Consider the following 18,946-nt stretch of genomic DNA (forward strand, 5'->3'; position numbering starts at 1 on the left):
ACTGTAATCCTGTGCATGCTAACCAGCTACTACTTCCTGTTTATCTCATGAATGTTCAATTAGCCATGTGCTGCTTGGGTACAAGCAGGATAATCTCTACCTGGTATCTACTGCTGTCCTCCTAGATCTCCCTGACATAGTTATTTTAGGTGATTGAACGGAAACACTTTGGTTCAGGTTGATTTTCTGACCGCTCTCATTTGAACGTTTGCTAGTTAAGGAGCTTTTTCCAACGCAGTAATGGCAGCTCGTCAACCTCTGGAGTTTCTCAGGATTGGTCTTTAGAGGGTGAAGTGAGGAGGAAATAAAAACACAATGGCTGCTCCACCAATCAGAGAAGCCCTCCCCGGGCCCGCCTCCCAATGTTCCTAAACACCTGAAAAGTAGTAAACTCTGAGCCGGGACGTTTTCAAGAGTCAATTTATCCCCCAGAGCTAAATTTAGACCCTGGTTCCTCTAGTGGAACTTTATGAGGTTCAGGAAGAAAGTTCCTGTATTTAAAAACACAAAATGAGCTCAGGTTGTATTTCCTGATAAACAGAAACAAATAAAGCAGAGGCAAACCACCATAACTGAGGCTGATTAAGAGTCTTAATAAATGATTCTAGCCTGTGGTCAGACCGGATCAGAATACTCGCAGAATAACCTGATAGTACAGAACATCACTGCAGGCACAGACACAGACACAGACACAGACACAGACACATACACACACACACACACACCGCACACACACACACACACACACACACACACACACACACACACACACACACACACACACACACACACACACACACACACCGCACACACACACACACACACACACACACACACACACACACACACACACACACACACACACACACACACACACAGGCTGGCTTGTGGAGCCTGGGTTTGGGGCCACACAGTCAAACGCACACAGACAAACACACCTCTCTATCAAGGCCTGCTGCCACGGTGATGATATCACCAGTCCTGTTGTTAATGGTGAACATGTTGGAAGAGGGGCTCTGAGGATTCTGGGAAAGGATCTTGTATCGCAGCATCCCATTGGCGGTTTTTGGATCATCCTTGTCCACTGCAGTCACCGTCATCACAAAGGATCCTGAAGGGGACAAAAACCATCAAACATCAGTGAAACGGGCTAGAACTCATACACCACTGTGTGTGTGTGTGTGTGTGTGTGTGTGTGTGTGTGTGTGTGTGTGCACTAGGCATGCAGCGGTTAACCGGTTTTACTATTAACCGCGGTTTAAATTACGTTTACAGCATTTTATTTAAATAAATACTGAGTTGATAGGAGTTAAATATAACGTGTCGCCTAAAGTCGGTGGCGTAGCAGTGGGAGGAAGAGCTTTCAGCTCAGTGTAAACAAACAGCAGCAAAGCAGCATGTCTACCTACGGAGGACAAAATACCTCCTCTCAAGGCTTCTGTCGGTGACCATTTAACATAACAGTCTGCTTCTTCCCCTCTGTGTTGTAGGTTAACATATCAGTTAGTTTAATATATCAGGTTCAAAACACTAAAATAACTTCAGGAGCTTGTAGACTTCCAGCACTGTACCATGGGTACAAATTAATTGCATTTCAGTTGCTATAAACACATCATAAGAGATTTTTTTCAACCTGTTTCTTTCTTTTTTTTTTTTTTTATTTTTTTTTTACTAAAACTTGTAAAGCACTCTGAGTGTCAGTCAAGGATAAAAAGCTATATAAATGTAATCCATTATCATAATCATCATTAATCTTCAAACAATAACAATGATCATAATGGACAGAATTTAATCAGACCACATTTAAAATGAGATAAATTCATGAAGATTATTGAAAGAATAGATTAGATTATTAAAAATGAATGTAAAAATCAGCATGGATGACAATAAAACTTAAGTTACTTATACACAAATAACATTTTCCCCTGGGGGATCGATGAAGTTATGTTTAGTCCTATATTAATAATAATACTTAAAATACTTTATTTCAGATATTTAAAAAATTACAACTTAAATCATTAGTGCAAATCCAATCAAAGTTCATCATGGCATGGATTATTTATTTCATTTTTTTATTCACTTTTAGCCGAAGACTACCTCTGGTCCTGCTGCAGTTCAACAACCGAGTGTGGCGGAGTCCTTTGCAAAGTGTGTGACCTATGCTCCCTCTTCAAAACAAGCCCAGGATTTGAATAAAGCTGTGGCCTATTTCATTTCCAAAGACATGTTACCATTTCAGATCGTGGAAAAACCTGTATTTCTTCATCTGATGAAAAAGGCAGTGCCACAATACAAAGTTCCTTCCAGAAGCTACTTCTCCTCAAACAAAATCCCAGCAATGTACAAGGAGGTACGAGCAAGTGTGGTGGAACAGTTGTCAGAGGGTGTGTGGTTTGGTGCAACCACAGACCTGTGGACCAGCAGTGGTGGTGGAGGGGAACCCTTTATGAGCTTTACAGTCCACTACATCTCCTCCGATTGGAAACTTAAGTCTCACTGTCTTGAGACTCTTTATTTTCCAGAAGATCACACAGCAGAGCATATCACAGAAATGATGGAAAACATGCTCCTGGAATGGAAGATAAAGAAAGACAGTCTGTCTGGAATTACAACAGATAATGCTAGTAACATGAGGAAAGCCTTTGAAACATTTCCCTGTGTTTGGTTTTCATGTTTTGGTCATAATTTAAATTTGGCCATTTCCAAAGTCCTCAAGATCCCCCGGGTGGAATCTGCTACCAGAGCATGCCGACATTTGGTACAAGAGTTTTCTCGAAGCTGGAAACGGAAAACGTGAGCTTCAGAAGAAGCAGGCAGAATTGAACATCCCTGAGCATTCACTAATACAAGATGTGGTCACCAGGTGGGGATCCACATATGAAATGATTTCCAGGTTCTTGGAGCAGCAGCAGGCCATCTGTGGGGTGTTGGCAGGAGACAGAAACACCTGGCATCTTATGCCTAAAGACAATGACATCACTGTCCTGGAGGAAGTAAGCCAGCTCCTTTGCCCTCTCCATGACTTCACCGATGTCCTGGCCTCAGAGAGACAAGTCACACTTTCCTCCCTGAAGCCAATCTTGGAGCACATCACCAGTGAGATACTTGAAGATCAAGAAGAGAAAGACAGCACTCTCACTAAACAAATGAAACGTACAATGAGAGAAGACCTGTTAATGCAGCTAAGATATACAGAGGAAATGAAGAATGTGCTGAACATTTCCAGTTTTGTGGATCCCAGGTTCAAGGGAAACTTCGCTGAGAATCTAGATGACACAGTCAAGGCATGCAGTGATGAAGCATTAACACTTGCAGCACAGGAACTTCCAGGCACAGGACAGCCTCCAGCAGTGACCACACAGAGCACCTCTACCACCGACACCACACACAAAAGGAAAGAGAAGAGCCTGTCTGGATTGTTACAGCAAATCACCACCACAAGGAAGAACAGGTCATCAGCATCAGGAAGTGCAATGCCATCCACTCGAGAAAAACTTGATTCTGAGGTGAAACTGTACTTGTCCCTTCCTGCAATCAGTGCAGATGCTGACCCACTGGATTGGTGGAGAGCACATGTGGAAGAAATGCCAATGCTCTCGAAAGTGGCCAAAAAGTATCTTTGTATACCTGCGACAAGTGTGCCGTCAGAGCGGGTGTTCGGTTCAAGTGGCCATATCCTGTCTCCTCAGCGGTCAAGACTGAGCACTGAAAATGTGAACATGCTCACATTTCTGCACTGCAATATGAACTGATAGACTTGATATAAGTGTGCTGTTTGTGAAAAGGGCCCTGATGCAGATGGGTTCTGCAGCTTTGGACTCCTTGTTTAGCTAAAAGGGAAACACATAGCTAGCTTGTATTTAATTGCAAAGATATAGACCTTGTTTCTTTTTATTTGAACTGTTACAGTATTATGAATGTTTCAAAAAGCAGCTATATTATTCTGGTCAAAAGTAAGCTTGATATTTTTTTCACCATGTTTACAAGTTCTCTACTCAGGGTCAAAAGAAATGTAAAAAAATACACAAACTGAAAATACTAAATAATTTTGTAACATAGTTAGAGCAAAATAGACGCGCAGACACAGTCCTGCCTCCTTTCACTCAGTTTGTATTTTTCTTAAGGGAAAACATCAATGTTTACTGAGAAGTTTTGTTTTAAAGGGAGATGCACAGTTAATATGTCACTTTTATTTATTTCCAAACAAGCACAGAAACTGTATTTTTTTTAAAAAAGGGAAATACTGACAAAGATGATTACAGAGCAGAGGTCACTTTATTTAATTTAAATGGAAGAGTTATAATTTTTTTTTTATCTTTATATATTATTTTGTACTTGTCTTGATTTATGTTATTTCTGACAGCAATGCAAAGGTCATTAAAATCACTAAAGAACGTTCATGTGGTTTTATTTGTTCATTATCAGTGTAGTAAAATCAATGTACGATAATCGTTATAATCGTGAAACCAAGATTATTCCTCAGACTATAATCGTGCAATCAAAATCTATAATCGTTGCATCCCTAGTGTGCACGTGTGCGTGTGTTTGTGTGTGTGTGTGTGTGTGTGTGTGTGTGGTGTGTGTGTGTGTGTGTGTGTGTACGTGTGTGCGTGTGTGTGCACGTGTGCATGTGTTTGTGTGTGTGTGCGTGTTACTGTGTGTGTGTGTGTGTGTGTGTGTGTGTGTGTGTGTGTGTGTGTGTATGTGTGTGTGTGTGTGTGTGTGTGTGCGTGTGTGTGTTTGTGTGTGTGTTTGTGTGTGCGTGTGTGTGTTTGTGTGTGTGTTTGTGTGTGCGTGTGTGTGTATGTGCGTGTGCGTGTGTGTGTTTGTGTGTGCGTGTGCATGTGTGTTTGTGTGTGTGTGTGTGTGTGTGTGTGTGTGTGTGTGTGTGTGTGTGTGTGTGTGTGTGTGTGTGTCTCTTGTTACCAGGCTTGGATCCCTCTGGCACAGAGCCGTTGAAGACGGTGTGTGTGAACTCTGGTCTGTTGTCGTTCTGGTCGATGACGTTGATGACGATGTCAATGGGGTTCTCTACCTGGTTTCCGTTCAGGTCCACAGCATGGGCACGCAGCTGTGTACGGACAGAAACTTCAGATTAGTTTTGAGAGGACAATGTGAGGCTAATGTATCAAATATGTAATCTTTGAAACTAATCATTTTCCTTGTGGCAGGAAGAAGAGACACACATAAGCTGAGTGACACTCCAACAGCTGAGGCTTTCACGTGGATTAATTTGTCTGCGGCCTTGAAAGCAGCTCCGTGGGGCTGTACTGAAGCATTTAGCTCTGAGCTAAATGTCATCATTTGAATCTTTAGCAGACATTGCCAATCCTGAACATGTCCGAGGTCTAAGTAGGGATGCTGAGGGTGCTGCAGCCCCCCTACTGGCAGCTGTGAGTGGATTGTTTATTTTATCAGCATTCATATCTCAGTGTCCTGCCACAACAGTTCTGTTTGTTATATTGAGTTTCTTCCTGTGTGATTGCTGCTCTTGATTTGCTGGCAGTGTGTCAAGGCTTTGGGTTTACTGGTTCATAGCGGTGTGTTGTTTTTTTGTAGTTTTACTGAGAAAGTACCAGACCTTCGACACACGAACATTACTTCACACAGCCTTATGTTCATTTCCTTCTTAAACAGGCAATATGTATTACACCTTATCAAGAAACATGTGGCCTATTCTAGAAGAAATGAACCAGCGATGCACCAATACCGATCCTGGTATTGGGTATTAGTGTATCCGTGCTTCTCAAAGCTGTATCGCCACCATGGATCGGTATCGGCAGGTAGGGGCCGATCCATGGTGCTGATCCAGGCAAACAGCTCTATGCCTTCATTTTTTCCTTGCACTGTTGGCTACTTGATTTGGAATGTTACCTCTGATGCACTTCCTTTGTTTTTTGCTGCATAACCAGTCCACAGGGGATAAAGTTTACAATTGGATATTAACTTCTGTACCTTCTGAAGCTTTGTTTTTCTGGTAAACATCTAAATATTTTATAGTTTAATTAAATATTAACTTCATCTACTCATTTTTTTTTTTTTACCTTTTACCCCAAAAATCACCAATCTCATCCCACAGTAGGACATGCAGGTTATTACTTAACACTGGTATTGGATCGGCATCGGTATGGGTATGGGAATTGGTCGATACCCACAGCCCAGGTATCAGTATTGGAACCAGAAAAGTTGGATCAGTGCATCCCTTAAATGAACATAATTGAAAGATGATGCCAAATTGTTCTGTTGTCATGTCGTCATCCTTAAGAGTCACTCGTTTGGCTCCTTGGATCAAACGTAGCCGTCCATCATTGCACATGCAGCCATCATCAAGCTGGCCTCATCAAAAAAATCAAAATCAGCCCATGGCCAGTAATTCAACTTCCCTCTATTTGATCTATATTATCAAACAGGAGATTAAAAAACAATGAGTTCTAATTAATTCGTTTTCATTTCAGAAAAGAGAAAAAGAAAAATGAACCGTTTTTCAATGTTTTGTTTTTTAATTTATAATTGAATATCAATTCAAGGAATGATGAGTCACTGATTATTATTAACCGTCCATTTCAAATGTTTGTAAAATAGCGTTTAACACCAGGTATGACTGGTATGACTCAAGAGAATTAGACACATCTTGTCTCGGAGCGATGCTGAGAAACTAGTCCATGCTTTTGTTTCTTCTAGGCTGGACTACTGTAACTCTCTTTTATCCGGCTGTCCTAATAAGTCTATTAGGACTCTTCAGCTGGTTCAGAACACTGCAGCTCGGGTACTGACTTGGACTGGGAGGAGAGAGCACATCTCTCCAGTGTTAGCGTCTCTACACTGGTTACCTATAAAATCTAGGATAGAGTTTAAAATTCTTCTTTTGACTCACAAAGCGCTTAATGGCATCGGGCCATCGTATCTTAAAGACTTAATCATTCTGTATAATCCGTCTAGGTCTTTGCGTTCTCAACATGCAGGTCTGCTCGTTGTACCTAGGGTCTCTAAAAGTAGAATGGGAGGTCGAGCCTTTAGTTATCAGGCTCCTCTTCTTTGGAATAACTTACCTGTTGAGGTCCGGGGAGCAGACACGGTCTCAACCTTTAAGAGTAGACTTAAAACTTTCCTTTTTGATAAAGCTTACAGTTAGAGCTGGATCAGGTCTGAACCAGCTCTTAGTCATGCTGCTATAGGTTTAGACTGCCGGGGGGAACTGACACACAGGGCTCCAGTTTCCCTCTTTTTCTGTCAGTCTAACTTTTAGTCTTAATGTCCTGTTATAGTTACTGACCATACACCTCTCTGGGAGGATCTGAGTTTGTCTTGTAGGTTCCAGGGGATCGGTGAAGTAGACGGCCTGCTGCTGTGCTCCTGTCAGACTCCAGCTGCTACGGCTTTTGATTTATCCCTCTCGCTCTGTGTGTGTGTGTGTGTGTGTGTGTGTGTGTGTGTGTGTGTGTGTGTGTGTGTGTGTGTGCGTGCATGTGTGCGTGTGTGTATCCCTCTCTCTCTGTCACCCCCCTCTCTAAACTTCTCTCTCCCACTCTCTCTCCTCTATCTGTCTCTCTAACCCCATCAGTCTCCTCAGATGTCTGTCTAACATGAGTCTGGTTCTGTCCGAGGTTTCTGCCTGTTAAAGGAAACTTGTTCCTCTCCATTGTAACTTGCTAAATGCTGTAAAGTCCTGTATTCATGGTGGATTAAGATAAGATCAGACTCCTTATCTTGTCTTGATGTTGGGTTTCTGCTAATAAAATTTTATTAACGTTTATGGGTCTAGACCTGTGAATGTTTTTGTAAAGTGTCTTGAGATAATGTTTGTTATGATTTGGCGCTACAAAAATAAAGACTGATTGATTGATTGATTGATTGATTGATTGATTGATATGACTGGGGAACAGTGGAGCTGTCAGAAATGCTGCCGGAGTTTTAATCCTCATCTAAAGAGAGGCAGCTTGAGCTTGTCTGTAGAGGGACCCAGATGGAAACCATGAAAACAACCGTACATGTATGTTTTTACTATGTTACTCCAATACTACACTGCTGCACACTGTACTGCATCATCTTAACCATCGTTTTTGAACCTCTTGCATGTTCCCAGTTGAAACAGCTGGCCTGAAGCATGTCGGAGCATAAAATGGTCAAAAATGCTGAGTCTGGCTTGGACCAGCCTTGAAACCTTGATGAGCATTCCTTCATAGGTTATGAAGCATCTGTATGTTGCTCTCGCACAGCCAAAGACTCCCTCATGAATAAACATGCCGGCCAATCCCAGCTCTCAGCTCCGACAACTACGTCCAACCACATGAATATTCATCAGACAGCTTTAATGCAAATTACCCTGCTGCGACTCCAGATTTCCACTCCCCTGTGCGACTCGTGTGTGTGTGTGTGTGTGTGTGTGTGTGTGTGTGTGTTTGTGTGTGTGTGTGTGTGTGTGTGTATGCATTCCCACAGATCAAAAGGTTACTCTCTGCTCCTGGAGGTGTGTGTGTGTATGAGTGTGTGTGACTGTATTAGATACAGTGAGCAAACACCAAGAGTCTCCTTGAAAGACTTTTTTCTTTATCTATTTGCAAGGCAGAGAATAACTCCAGCAAAGTGACAGCACAGATGAAAATAAGAAAACAGAGGGTTGGGGTTCCGCTTCCGGGTCGAGATCGGATGGCAGCTCAGGGTAGAAGCTCCTGACAAGTAAAAATAGAACTGCCCCAAAGCAGTAAAATAATCAGTGAATCCACAACTTAAGTGAAGATTGGGGCTAATGATGTCGTCTTACAAAAAGAGGGAGAAGCCAAAAGTCAGGCAACGCTCTAGTGAAGTTGTCCAGTTGCAGCTAACAGATGTGGCTAACGTTAGCTCCTCTGAGCCCGACGCGGCTAACTCTCCCTCGCCTACCCAGGTTGACGGTGATACGTAGCTTGTCGAGGAGCCGGCGAACCTTCACCTCATTCTGAACGAGTTAAGAGGCATCGGTAAAGAAAAATTGAGGATGTAGAAAACAGGGTGGCCGAGCACGAAGATAAGCTTCAGCAGTCGGATGAAATAATAGCTGAGATGCTAACGATGCAGGAAAAGCTCCAATCCAGACTGACCTCTCTGGAAGCATACTCAAGAAGGGAGACGCTGAGGATGGATGGGGTTCCTGAGGGAGCAGAATCGGAATCACAGTCCATGATCCACTTTGTGTAGAAGCTTATTATAGATGACATCAGCATCTCTGCATCCACAGCGCCTCAGATTCAACGAGCGCATCGAGCCCTGGGTCCCCCCCCTCCCAAAGGCGCTCCGCCGAGATCAATCCTGGCTAAATTCCTGTGCTACACGGTCAAAGAGGAGGTGCTCAAGTTAGCATGGCAAAAGCGGGGCTTCATGCTTAATAACAGCAAGGTGAACTTCGACCATGATTATCCCCCGGAGATTTTGGCCATGAGAAAGAGACAAGCGTAGGTTCGGAGGGTCTTAAAGGAGAAGAATCTACGGTTCCGGACCCTGTATCCTGCCCGCCTGAAAGTTTTTCACGATGATGGAACAAAAATCTACAACTCGGTTGAGCAGGCATTGGCGGATCTCGCAAGCCGGGGCCTTCCGGCGAAAGTGGTTACCCCACCGGTGACACCCAGGGAGAAGCTCCACAGGTGGGCTTTGTGGCTTCCTGCGAGGGCAAGGAGGCGCCCGGCACAGCCAGGAGGAGCAACGGGATATAAGGAGAGGCTACAGATGTTGAGACGTGACCAGCGCTAACCCAGACTTTTTATTTGATTTCCAACTTAAGACGACATCGTGAACTCAAGTCTACAGTCGAGACAAAATAAAGGGACTTCTCCCCAGCAGGACTGTCACCAGGGGCTGAGGGCCCTCTTGCTCAGGTAGCTTAAGGGGTTTTCCTTCATAGACTCAAGGGGGCAGAGAGTTGGATCACTGCTGGAAGTTTGGCGAAAACTTAAATGGTTGAGTTAACTACCACGTTACTTGGGATGTTTGTATGTTCTTTTTTGTTATTGTTATTTTGTTGGGGTCGTTCTGCCTGCTACCCTTTGGTACTTTCTACTTTTACAGGTAACTTTGTGCACTGTCATATGCAAAATAATACTATAAAGGTGATCTCTTTTAATGTAAACGGGGTTCTGAATCCAATTAAAAGGAACAAAATACTATCAAAGCTGAGGAAGGAAATGGCACAGATTGCTCTACTCCAAGAGACCCATATGAACCAGACAGAACATGCTAAATTAAAAAGGATGGGTTTTAAACATAAATTCTATTCATCTGACGAGTCTAAACATAGGAGGGTTGTGGCTATCCTTATTTCTAATACTCTCAACTACGAACACATCCCAGAGGTTTGTGATAAGGAAGGTAGATTTGTCAGAATAACTGGAAGAGTGGAGGGTTCAGAAATATCTGTTCTAAACGTATATGCCCCACCAGGGAGTGACTGGCCATTTTATAGGAGCATTTTTGATTTGATGGTTGACTCTCAAGGTCTAATAATTTGTGGGGGAGACTTCAACATAAAACTTAATCCTAAACTGGACTCCCCCACTCTCCCTAATCATGACAATCCACTTATAAGGAAAGTTAATTCTTATATTGAAAAGTTGGGCATAATTGATATTGGGCGAACACAACACCCCTCTACCAGGGATTACACCTTCTATTCCTGGCAGAACGCAGTTTATACCAGGATCGACTATTTTTTTATGTTTAAGGTGGACAATTTCAGGGTTAAAGACAGTGACATATTAGTGAGGGACCTTTCGGACCATAGCCCTATTCTTATTTCTGTGTTTATGGCCAGAAAGAAACGCAGAACTCTTTGGAAATTTACCTCGCATATATGAAATGATCCATCTATTGCATCCAAGATAAGGGAGGACATTAAAGATTACCTGAATTTTAATGATAATGGAGAGGTCTCTACAATCATTCTATGGGATGCCTTAAAGGCAGTATTAAGATGAAAATTAATCTCAATCACCTCCTTCCTCAAAAAAATGAAAGGGCAGAAATTGACTGACCTACAGGGGAAATTAAAACTTCAAGAGGATATCAATAGTCCAGCCCCCAACCTTAAACAAGAAATTTAGAAAATACAGGGAGAAATTAATGACATTTTTACACAAGAAGCCCAGAAGAACCTGACTTTCTTGAAGCAAAAATACTATGACATAGGTGGCAAATCCACAAAATATTTGGCATATAAATTATGCAAGCAGCGAGAGGAGAGTACGATTTACAGAATAAAGAACCCTAAAACAAGAATAATGGAGACCAAAATGGAGAAAATCCAAGAATGTTTTGAGACTTTTTATAGAGAGCTCTACCCCACCTCTATTTTTTCAAAATATTGTGAGTGAGTGAGTTTTTGGTTTTGTTTCTGAATCAAATTTAAAATATTTCTGATATGCCTTTGTAAGTTCTTATTTATCAGTGTACGTTCATGTCCATGGTCCCAAACTGCACTTACTGTAAGGGCGATACATGGCGCTAAAAAACGTACACACACATTAAAACCGCAGAGGGTCAGCGACTCTGCCACCACAGTCTCCTAAAATCCTGTGGGAAACACTGCATCAGTATGGCTAACACAGTCACGCCCTTTCATACCCGTTCACACACCACTGACGCAGCAGTGGGAGCAACTTGGGGTTAAGTGTCTTGCCCAAGGACACATCGCCATGTGTTGCCCAGAGCTGGGCTTGAACCTTCAACCATCACCGACCAAGCGCATTCTCCAACTGCGCCACCGACGCCCACCCATTTCTTAACTCCCTGGACTTACCTTCGCTCTCAGGGCTGCAAAATAAGCAACTAACTGAATCCATCTCAGTTGAGGAAACAAACACAGCAATTACTAGGTTTAAATGTGGGAAGGCGGTGGGGACAGATGGATATTACGCTCAATTTTACCGCAGTCTAAGGGCTGCACTAGTTCCAGTTTTACACCAAACATTTAACTGGATCATACAAAAAGGAGCGATCCCCCCCCCTCTTGGAGAGAGGCAATAATTTCTGTAATTCCTAAGGATGGGAAAGACATTCAGGAATGCGGAAACTATCGCACAATTAGTGTCCTCAATCTCGATTACAAACTGTTTACCTCAATCTTGGCTTGGAGGCTGGAGAAACTGTTGCCTAACCTTATCAACCTTGATCAGACAGGATTTTTTCATGACAGACAAACCACTGACAATATTAGAAGAACTTTGCATATATTAGATCATTTACACACAGAAAAAATTGAATTTGTTATTATGAGTTAAGATGCTGAGAAGGCATTCGATTCAATCTGTTGGCCCTTCTTATACAAGGTATTGAGAAAATTTGGTTTACATAACAACTTTATTAAAACAATTCAAGCTCTTTACAGTATGCCATCAGCTCGTATTAATATTAATGGTGACCTTTCTAAATCTTTTGTCTTGGGACGGGGCTGCAGACTGGGATGCGCAATATCCCCCCTTTTATTTGATTTATTCATAGAACCGTTAGGACAGCTAATCAGGCAAAATCACAATCTCAAAGGTATTGTAATGGTGGGTGCTATCCACAAGGTGGTGATGTTTGCAGATCACATTTTGGTTTGCCTGGCTGAACCTGAGAGGTCCTTTTCCTGAACTAATGACCATATTGAATGACTTCGGTAAACTGTCCGGGTATAAAGTAAATATATCGAAAACTCAAGTGATGCCACTTAATTACATTCCATCTGAAACTTTAAAAAATAAGTTTAAACTGAATTGGGAGAATAAAGTTATTAAATACCTTTCTTTACCGGGCAAACTATGATCTGTTATCCCAGAGGATAAAAGCAGATTTACACAGATGGGGTCCTCCAAATCGAGGTCCCCGATAATCAATTTAGAGAATGGGATAAGTGGTTCTCCAGGTTTGTCTGGGGGGGTAAAAAACCAAGGATTAGATATCCAACTTTACAATTGGCTGAGGAGAAGGGGGGGTTTGGCCTCCCTTATATGAAAAATTATTACCTTGCTGTGCAGATTATTCCAATACTCTACTGGTGTAATGAATCTTATCAGGCAAGATGGAAGGGAATAGAGTCGAATCTCTCTAAACAGTTCCCTATTCAAGCTGCTCTTGCTGACAGGGGTCTGATGTGCCAGTTAGAAAAAGTGGGGAACTCCTGGTTGAATCATACACTTGGAGTTTGGTTGAAAGTAACTAACAGCTGTGAAATACACAAAACAATTAGACTGTTTAGATGGTCTGCCTACGATTCAGACTTCATTCCCAACTGAGGCGACCTCTGCTTTAAACTGTGGTCGATGACTGGTCTCACCACGTATCTCTCTTTTACGCAAGAAAATCTGCTTTCTAGGTGACTCCTTCCAATTCTATTTCCAAATTTTACACTGCTTTGTCCCTATCAGGTAATAACAATACCTTTTATATAAAAGAAAAAATGGGTAAGGGAAGCAGGAATTGTGCTAACCGAGGAGATCCGGAATTCAATTTGGAAATTCCAATGAACAACATCTAACTCTATGGATTGGAGGGAGCACTGCTGGAAAAATGTTATTCGTTATTTTAAAACACCTTACCAGGACAAATATAAAGACAATAGTACGACTTGTTTGAGACAATGTGGCTCTTCAGAGGCCAACCACTTCCATATTTTCTGGGATTGTCCCAGGCTGATTATGTTTTGGAGGGAAGTCTGGGATTCCTTATGTAAGGTTTTTAATGTCCAAATCCCTTTGAGTTTTGAATCTCTTTACCTAGGTTATAGCCGTTTATGAAAACCAGAAAGGATACTAAATTACTACAAATTTTCATGGTGGCTAGCAAGAAATCAGTCACTAGGAGGTGGCTCAGTCCAACCCCACCCACATTGGCTGACTGGGTAGGGATCATGCTAGAAATATTTAAGGTGGAAAACCTGACATTTTTGTTAAGAAACCAAAAGGACTCATTTTTCCAAATCTGGAAGCCTTGGCTTGAATTCATTACCCCAACAAGAGCAGACTTTGTTTGATCATACTTGAACCTGATCTTTTTCTTTTCATTTTATTCTCATCTTCCTATCTTTTTTACTGTTGCAGTACCTGGTAGAGCCCCCCATAAGTTCATGTAAATAGTTCTCCCTTGATGTCACTTGTATTATTTTGATTTTGATTTTGATTTTGGATCGATTGTTTAGGCCTGTGAAATGGTTCTCACACAGTCTAACGTTGGTAGTACCCCCCCCCCCTTTTTTTTAAATATATATATATATATATATATATATATATATATATATATATATATATATATATATATATATATATTTTTTTTTTTAATGTTTTTTTATCTTATTTTCTTTTTTCCTTTTCCTCTCTCCCTTTTCCCCTCCTCTTAGACTCTGATTTGGATATGTCATTTGCTGATGTATCGCAGTATTATTCTATCATGGGTTAAAGGGTTATATTCAGGGAGGTTTGAATTCATTCAAAGCTTGTAGAGTTGAATGTGAAACTTGCCCCGTATCACTGTCCTGATTAATCTATACAGATCCCCTTTTGTTATATTTCTTTTGCTTTGTTTCTTCATAAAATGAAAAGGGAAAGCACCGTTGTACTAATGTGTAATTGTATTCCTGCCCTTTTCTAAAGAAAAATAAAATATTTTTTAAAAAAAGGAAACAGAGGGTTGGTGAGGCGGTCCCGCTCAGGATCACCCATCAAGAGGAGTCGTGAGAAACATCAAGCTTTAAGAAAACAGATCCCAGAAGAGCGGAGTTTGTGTTCAGCTGCATTTCATGCTGTTTTGATCCAGTCAAACCATACAACCACTAATAAATCTGGACTAATTAACAGGACCTGACCCCCTTTATTAACCACTTCAAGAATAACAAAGAGCAACACCAGGAACACCAGGGCCTGATCTACCAAGATCCCAAATAATGAGCACTAAACTGTGTGGATAAACTAAGACACTGCAGGTGTCATTAGTGGGCGTGATCGACTCAGATGATGCTCAGTTGATAACAGGAGCAAACCGCCCTCTTTAAATGAGGATTCAGTGCATGCTACCTGCTGTCACCATGGAGAGTTCAGAGAGCAGAGTGGCCGTAATGGAAAAATGAAGTTTGAAGCCATGGAGGTGGAGAAATCAGGCTTATGGATCAGAGGCTGCTGCACAGGAGGTGAGAGCTGGGTCCAATGTGGTGCCAGCCCTCCGCCATGACACTCAGGCCATTGTTGGGCACACAAGGCAGCTGGTAGGTGCAGTGTTTGAGCTGATAGTGGCTACGTTTCCATGCAGTCAATAATCAGGTTAAGGTCAGTATTCTAGTTTCTGAAACATTTGGAGTAACCTGTTTACATATGTGAGCAAACAGGGTTATTCATGGTTACATGGTACACTGATCAAAACAGCGACGCACAGGGAATGTTTTGACACTGTGCACAACATTTCCACTTCTTCCTGTATCCATAGTAACAGCAGCAACAAGAACAGCAACAGCAGCAGCAGGGTGGACTTCCTGTACTCAAAAGACCAAGATTCCTTGCAGACAGAACATGAGCAGAACACAAATTAATGAGCTATTAATGAATAATGGGGATATCCTGATAGGCGTGTACATGACCAAATATTCAGGTTTGAGGAAAAGGAACCCAGGGGGGATTTTCAGGTTTTCAAAAAAACAGAATATGAACAGATTCTGTTTTTCAAAAAGAGTTGTTGGTGTTAACATGGCCGTGGGCAACTGGGTTATTGCTAATATTAAGAATATGAAAGGGTTAATGACTGAATGTAAACATAGCTAGTGATCACTGGTGCACTGGAATCATTCTGGAGGTCATTCAGTGGCAGTGGTCCTTCAAATGAGCCACTGGTGGATGAGGGGGAGGAGAGAGTGCAGGAGATGAATGTTCATTACCCACGGGTGGAGACCAGCACAATCAGTGAAAGCACAAAGCCCCAGTTAAAGAATTTGTTTCAGGAGAAAGAAAAAAAAGAGACACAGTCAATAGCTCTATCATCAATTTTCAAGTAATGATCTCTGGTTTTCAGTTCTTTGGTGGTTGTTAAAGTTCAGTTTGGTCTGTTTCAAAAGACACCACAATACTTAATTCATTCATTTTTTTTTCTTCTGTTTCACAGCATTTAGAAATAAAAAAGGATGCATCAAATATCTCGTGAGAAATGGCGTTGACTATTTTTATTTTTGACTTTCTTTATATGTTGATACATGCACTGAAGATTCTCAGTTGTCTCACTGCACCCCTGCCTCCTTCTGGCCATAATGACCGCAGCCGTTTGTAACGCTGTGCCAGTTTGCACCTGACTTTCTTACTGGCGAAATATAGATGCAAGAACAGCGACTGCTAACAGTTTCAGGTTTGATAAGTCACTCTGTGGGAGCTGAATCATCACATTTGTATCTCCTCCTTACGTAGTGTTGTGCTTTCAGATGATCTGCATATATTCTGTAAATTTGCTCATTTAAGAGACGCAATCCTCAGAGCAGCCTGGTTAGTACATCAGCTTTGCGGCTCTACCAAGTCTGGATGTGTTTTTATACGCACAGACCTTTAGTAGATCAGCTCCTTTAACTTTTGATTGGCAAGTTATCTCAATTCAAGCTAACACCACCTTCTCTCCTCACTCTTAGAAAAGCAGCAACAAGGTGTTTTTTCCTCCATCGTTCATCTTTTTCTCTACAACAGTCCACCAACACCAGTAGTTCACCTTCTAAACACTCCTGCAGTTTTTCTTTACATACTGTTGGTCATTTTTATCCGTCTACATGTTAGAGAGCAGCTCTGTTTATCACTGTGAATATAGGAGAAAGACCCAAGTTACACCCCTTTACCTTAATTTATCTTATTTTACTACTTTGAACCATAGATGTTTCCCCAGAGGACGCCCGCAGCTATGCTCAGAAATGCATGAAGTTTTAGAATAAAAGAGGAAAAGCTTGAGAGAGAAGTTTTTCATTAAAACCCACAGAAGTCCAATCAAAAGTCCTTTAGTTGGGTCTCCTGTGGACCTCAGCAGTCAGCAGAGTCAGACTTACGTGGAAGTTGGAGATGTGCTCCCTGTCCAGAGGCTTGGTGACGGACAGCTGGCCTGAGATGGGGTTGATGATAAAGATCCCAGTTGGAGGCTGGTCCGCCCCAGGCCCCGTCACACTGTAACGCAGCATTCGATTCTTGTCTCGGTCTGAGCGGATCTGGAGCACAGAGGCGAGGAGAGAGACACACAACGTCACATAACATAAACACTAACACGTACACTAACCAAGCCAATAAAAAGTCCAAACGATCAGATTCAAAGCACAGCGTATGAAAAGGCACTTGTGTTACACTGTGTTTGGAGGACCTACCCTGTGTCCTATGGGACTGGGCAGTTAATTGGAAAATAATCAAAACCAAAACCTCATTATTCTCTCTAAACTTGTGCATCATCCCCTTAAAATACAAAACTGGATGAATAGTTACACAATGAGCAGCCAGGTGTTACAAAGTGTGATGGCCACCAGAGAACCACCAGAAGAAACAGCCACATAACAAAGTCCCAGTCCACCACACTCAGTACGTTCACATGCAGATGAAGAAATCAGACCCAGTTCAGACTATTAGGATGCATGTAAACAGCTAAGACCAAGTTCAGAAAGAGCATAGCTCCATCCACAGATAATATACGATAAGATACGATACAATACGATACGGTGGTGGTTGGATTCGGCTTGACTTGGTAGGACTCTGAACAGCAGCGTCATGGAGGAAAACGCAAACACTGAGCTGACAGCACAACGAGAGCAGCTTGAACCCAAAATGAATTCAGTATCAGCTGTTTGGACACACTTTGGCTTCAGTAGGAATGATGTCGACCAAACAGTGGTGAAGAACCTTTTCTACGTTAACACCACAGGATTAAAATGAATTATTTTGTTTTATAGAAATACAAGTTTTTATTTTCTCCTTCTTTTGAAAAATTTGATTTTAAAAGATTTAAAAATTTATATCCCACCTTATGAGAGTTTTTGATTCCATTCGTTGAATTAATAACCGTCTGTGCGTGTTCATTTAGGTTACTTGTTTCAAAATGATACAAATATTTACAGAATGAGCTGAGAAAATAGTTCCAAAAAGCTGAAATCTTAACAAGTGTTTTTGTCTTATTTTTATTAGAAACTGTCAATGGAACAAGAGCAGTTACTTGTAAAAAGACTTTATTTTAGTTTGAATCTTTTTTCTTGTTCCATTGGCCGATTTTGTTAACTCGTTACAAGTAATTCGGACCTCATTTTTGTCTTTGAATAATTTGAAACAAGACATTTTTCTGGACTGATCAGTTGAATGTGGTTTGTATCAAGTATAAAAAGACATCTTTTATTTAAGATAAGACAAAAACACTTGATAAGATTTCAGTATTTTGCAGTCCTGATTTTGATTTTTGCCATATTTCACCAGCTCTTTTTCTTTATTAATTAAAGGTAAAATTATAGGTTAAAAAAAAAAAAAACAACAACACTGGCAGGACTTTCTTTTCTGATGCGTCATGTTTCTCATAATTACTGTTTGGGACTCCAACTGATGCAGATATGATCAGAGCTGGAGCTAAACTGAACAGTGTGACGGTTAGACACTGACACCCAGCCTTCTGTCCATCTGACTGAACACAAGGAAAAGAAAGGCCCAGCAGCAGAGACAGAGCCCGCAGGGTCATGTTTCCAAACACAAGCCATGGCGAAGGTTCCAGTTTGAGGTATCTGTTGGTCCTTCTTTCTTTAGGAACCTGTTAACTCATTCTGCAGGAACAGCTGCATCTAGAAGAGACAGCTGGGACCAGTTCTGGAGCATTTCACTGTACTTCAAAACAAACTGTTGGTTAGCTCTGTGCAGTACAAAAGTCCTGTCCCCCTGAAGCCAGGGAACTTTTATGGAGTAAGGCCTGAGAGGAATAAGCTGAAAAACTCAGCACTGGAAAAAAACTGAAATCTCAACAAGTG

General features: G+C 41.6%; 1 protein-coding gene across 1 annotated transcript in view; it reads right to left on the minus strand.

Annotated features, from left to right (window-relative positions):
• LOC141788685 (cadherin-2-like) overlaps positions 1 to 18,946 on the minus strand; it is a 176,355-nt gene that overhangs the window by 63,253 nt on the left and 94,156 nt on the right. Inside the window, exons 5-7 of the mRNA XM_074667672.1 lie at positions 17,009 to 17,164; positions 4,927 to 5,071; positions 939 to 1,111 (exon numbers count right to left, since the gene is read on the minus strand). Of these exons, the coding sequence (XP_074523773.1) occupies positions 939 to 1,111; positions 4,927 to 5,071; positions 17,009 to 17,164 (474 nt within the window). The remainder of the gene's footprint in view (positions 1 to 938; positions 1,112 to 4,926; positions 5,072 to 17,008; positions 17,165 to 18,946) is intronic.

This window comes from Halichoeres trimaculatus, unplaced genomic scaffold (assembly GCF_033239565.1).
Source record: "Halichoeres trimaculatus isolate MK-OKI-2021-1 unplaced genomic scaffold, fHalTri1.1 fHalTri1_scaffold_4, whole genome shotgun sequence".
NCBI lineage: Eukaryota > Metazoa > Chordata > Actinopteri > Labriformes > Labridae > Halichoeres > Halichoeres trimaculatus.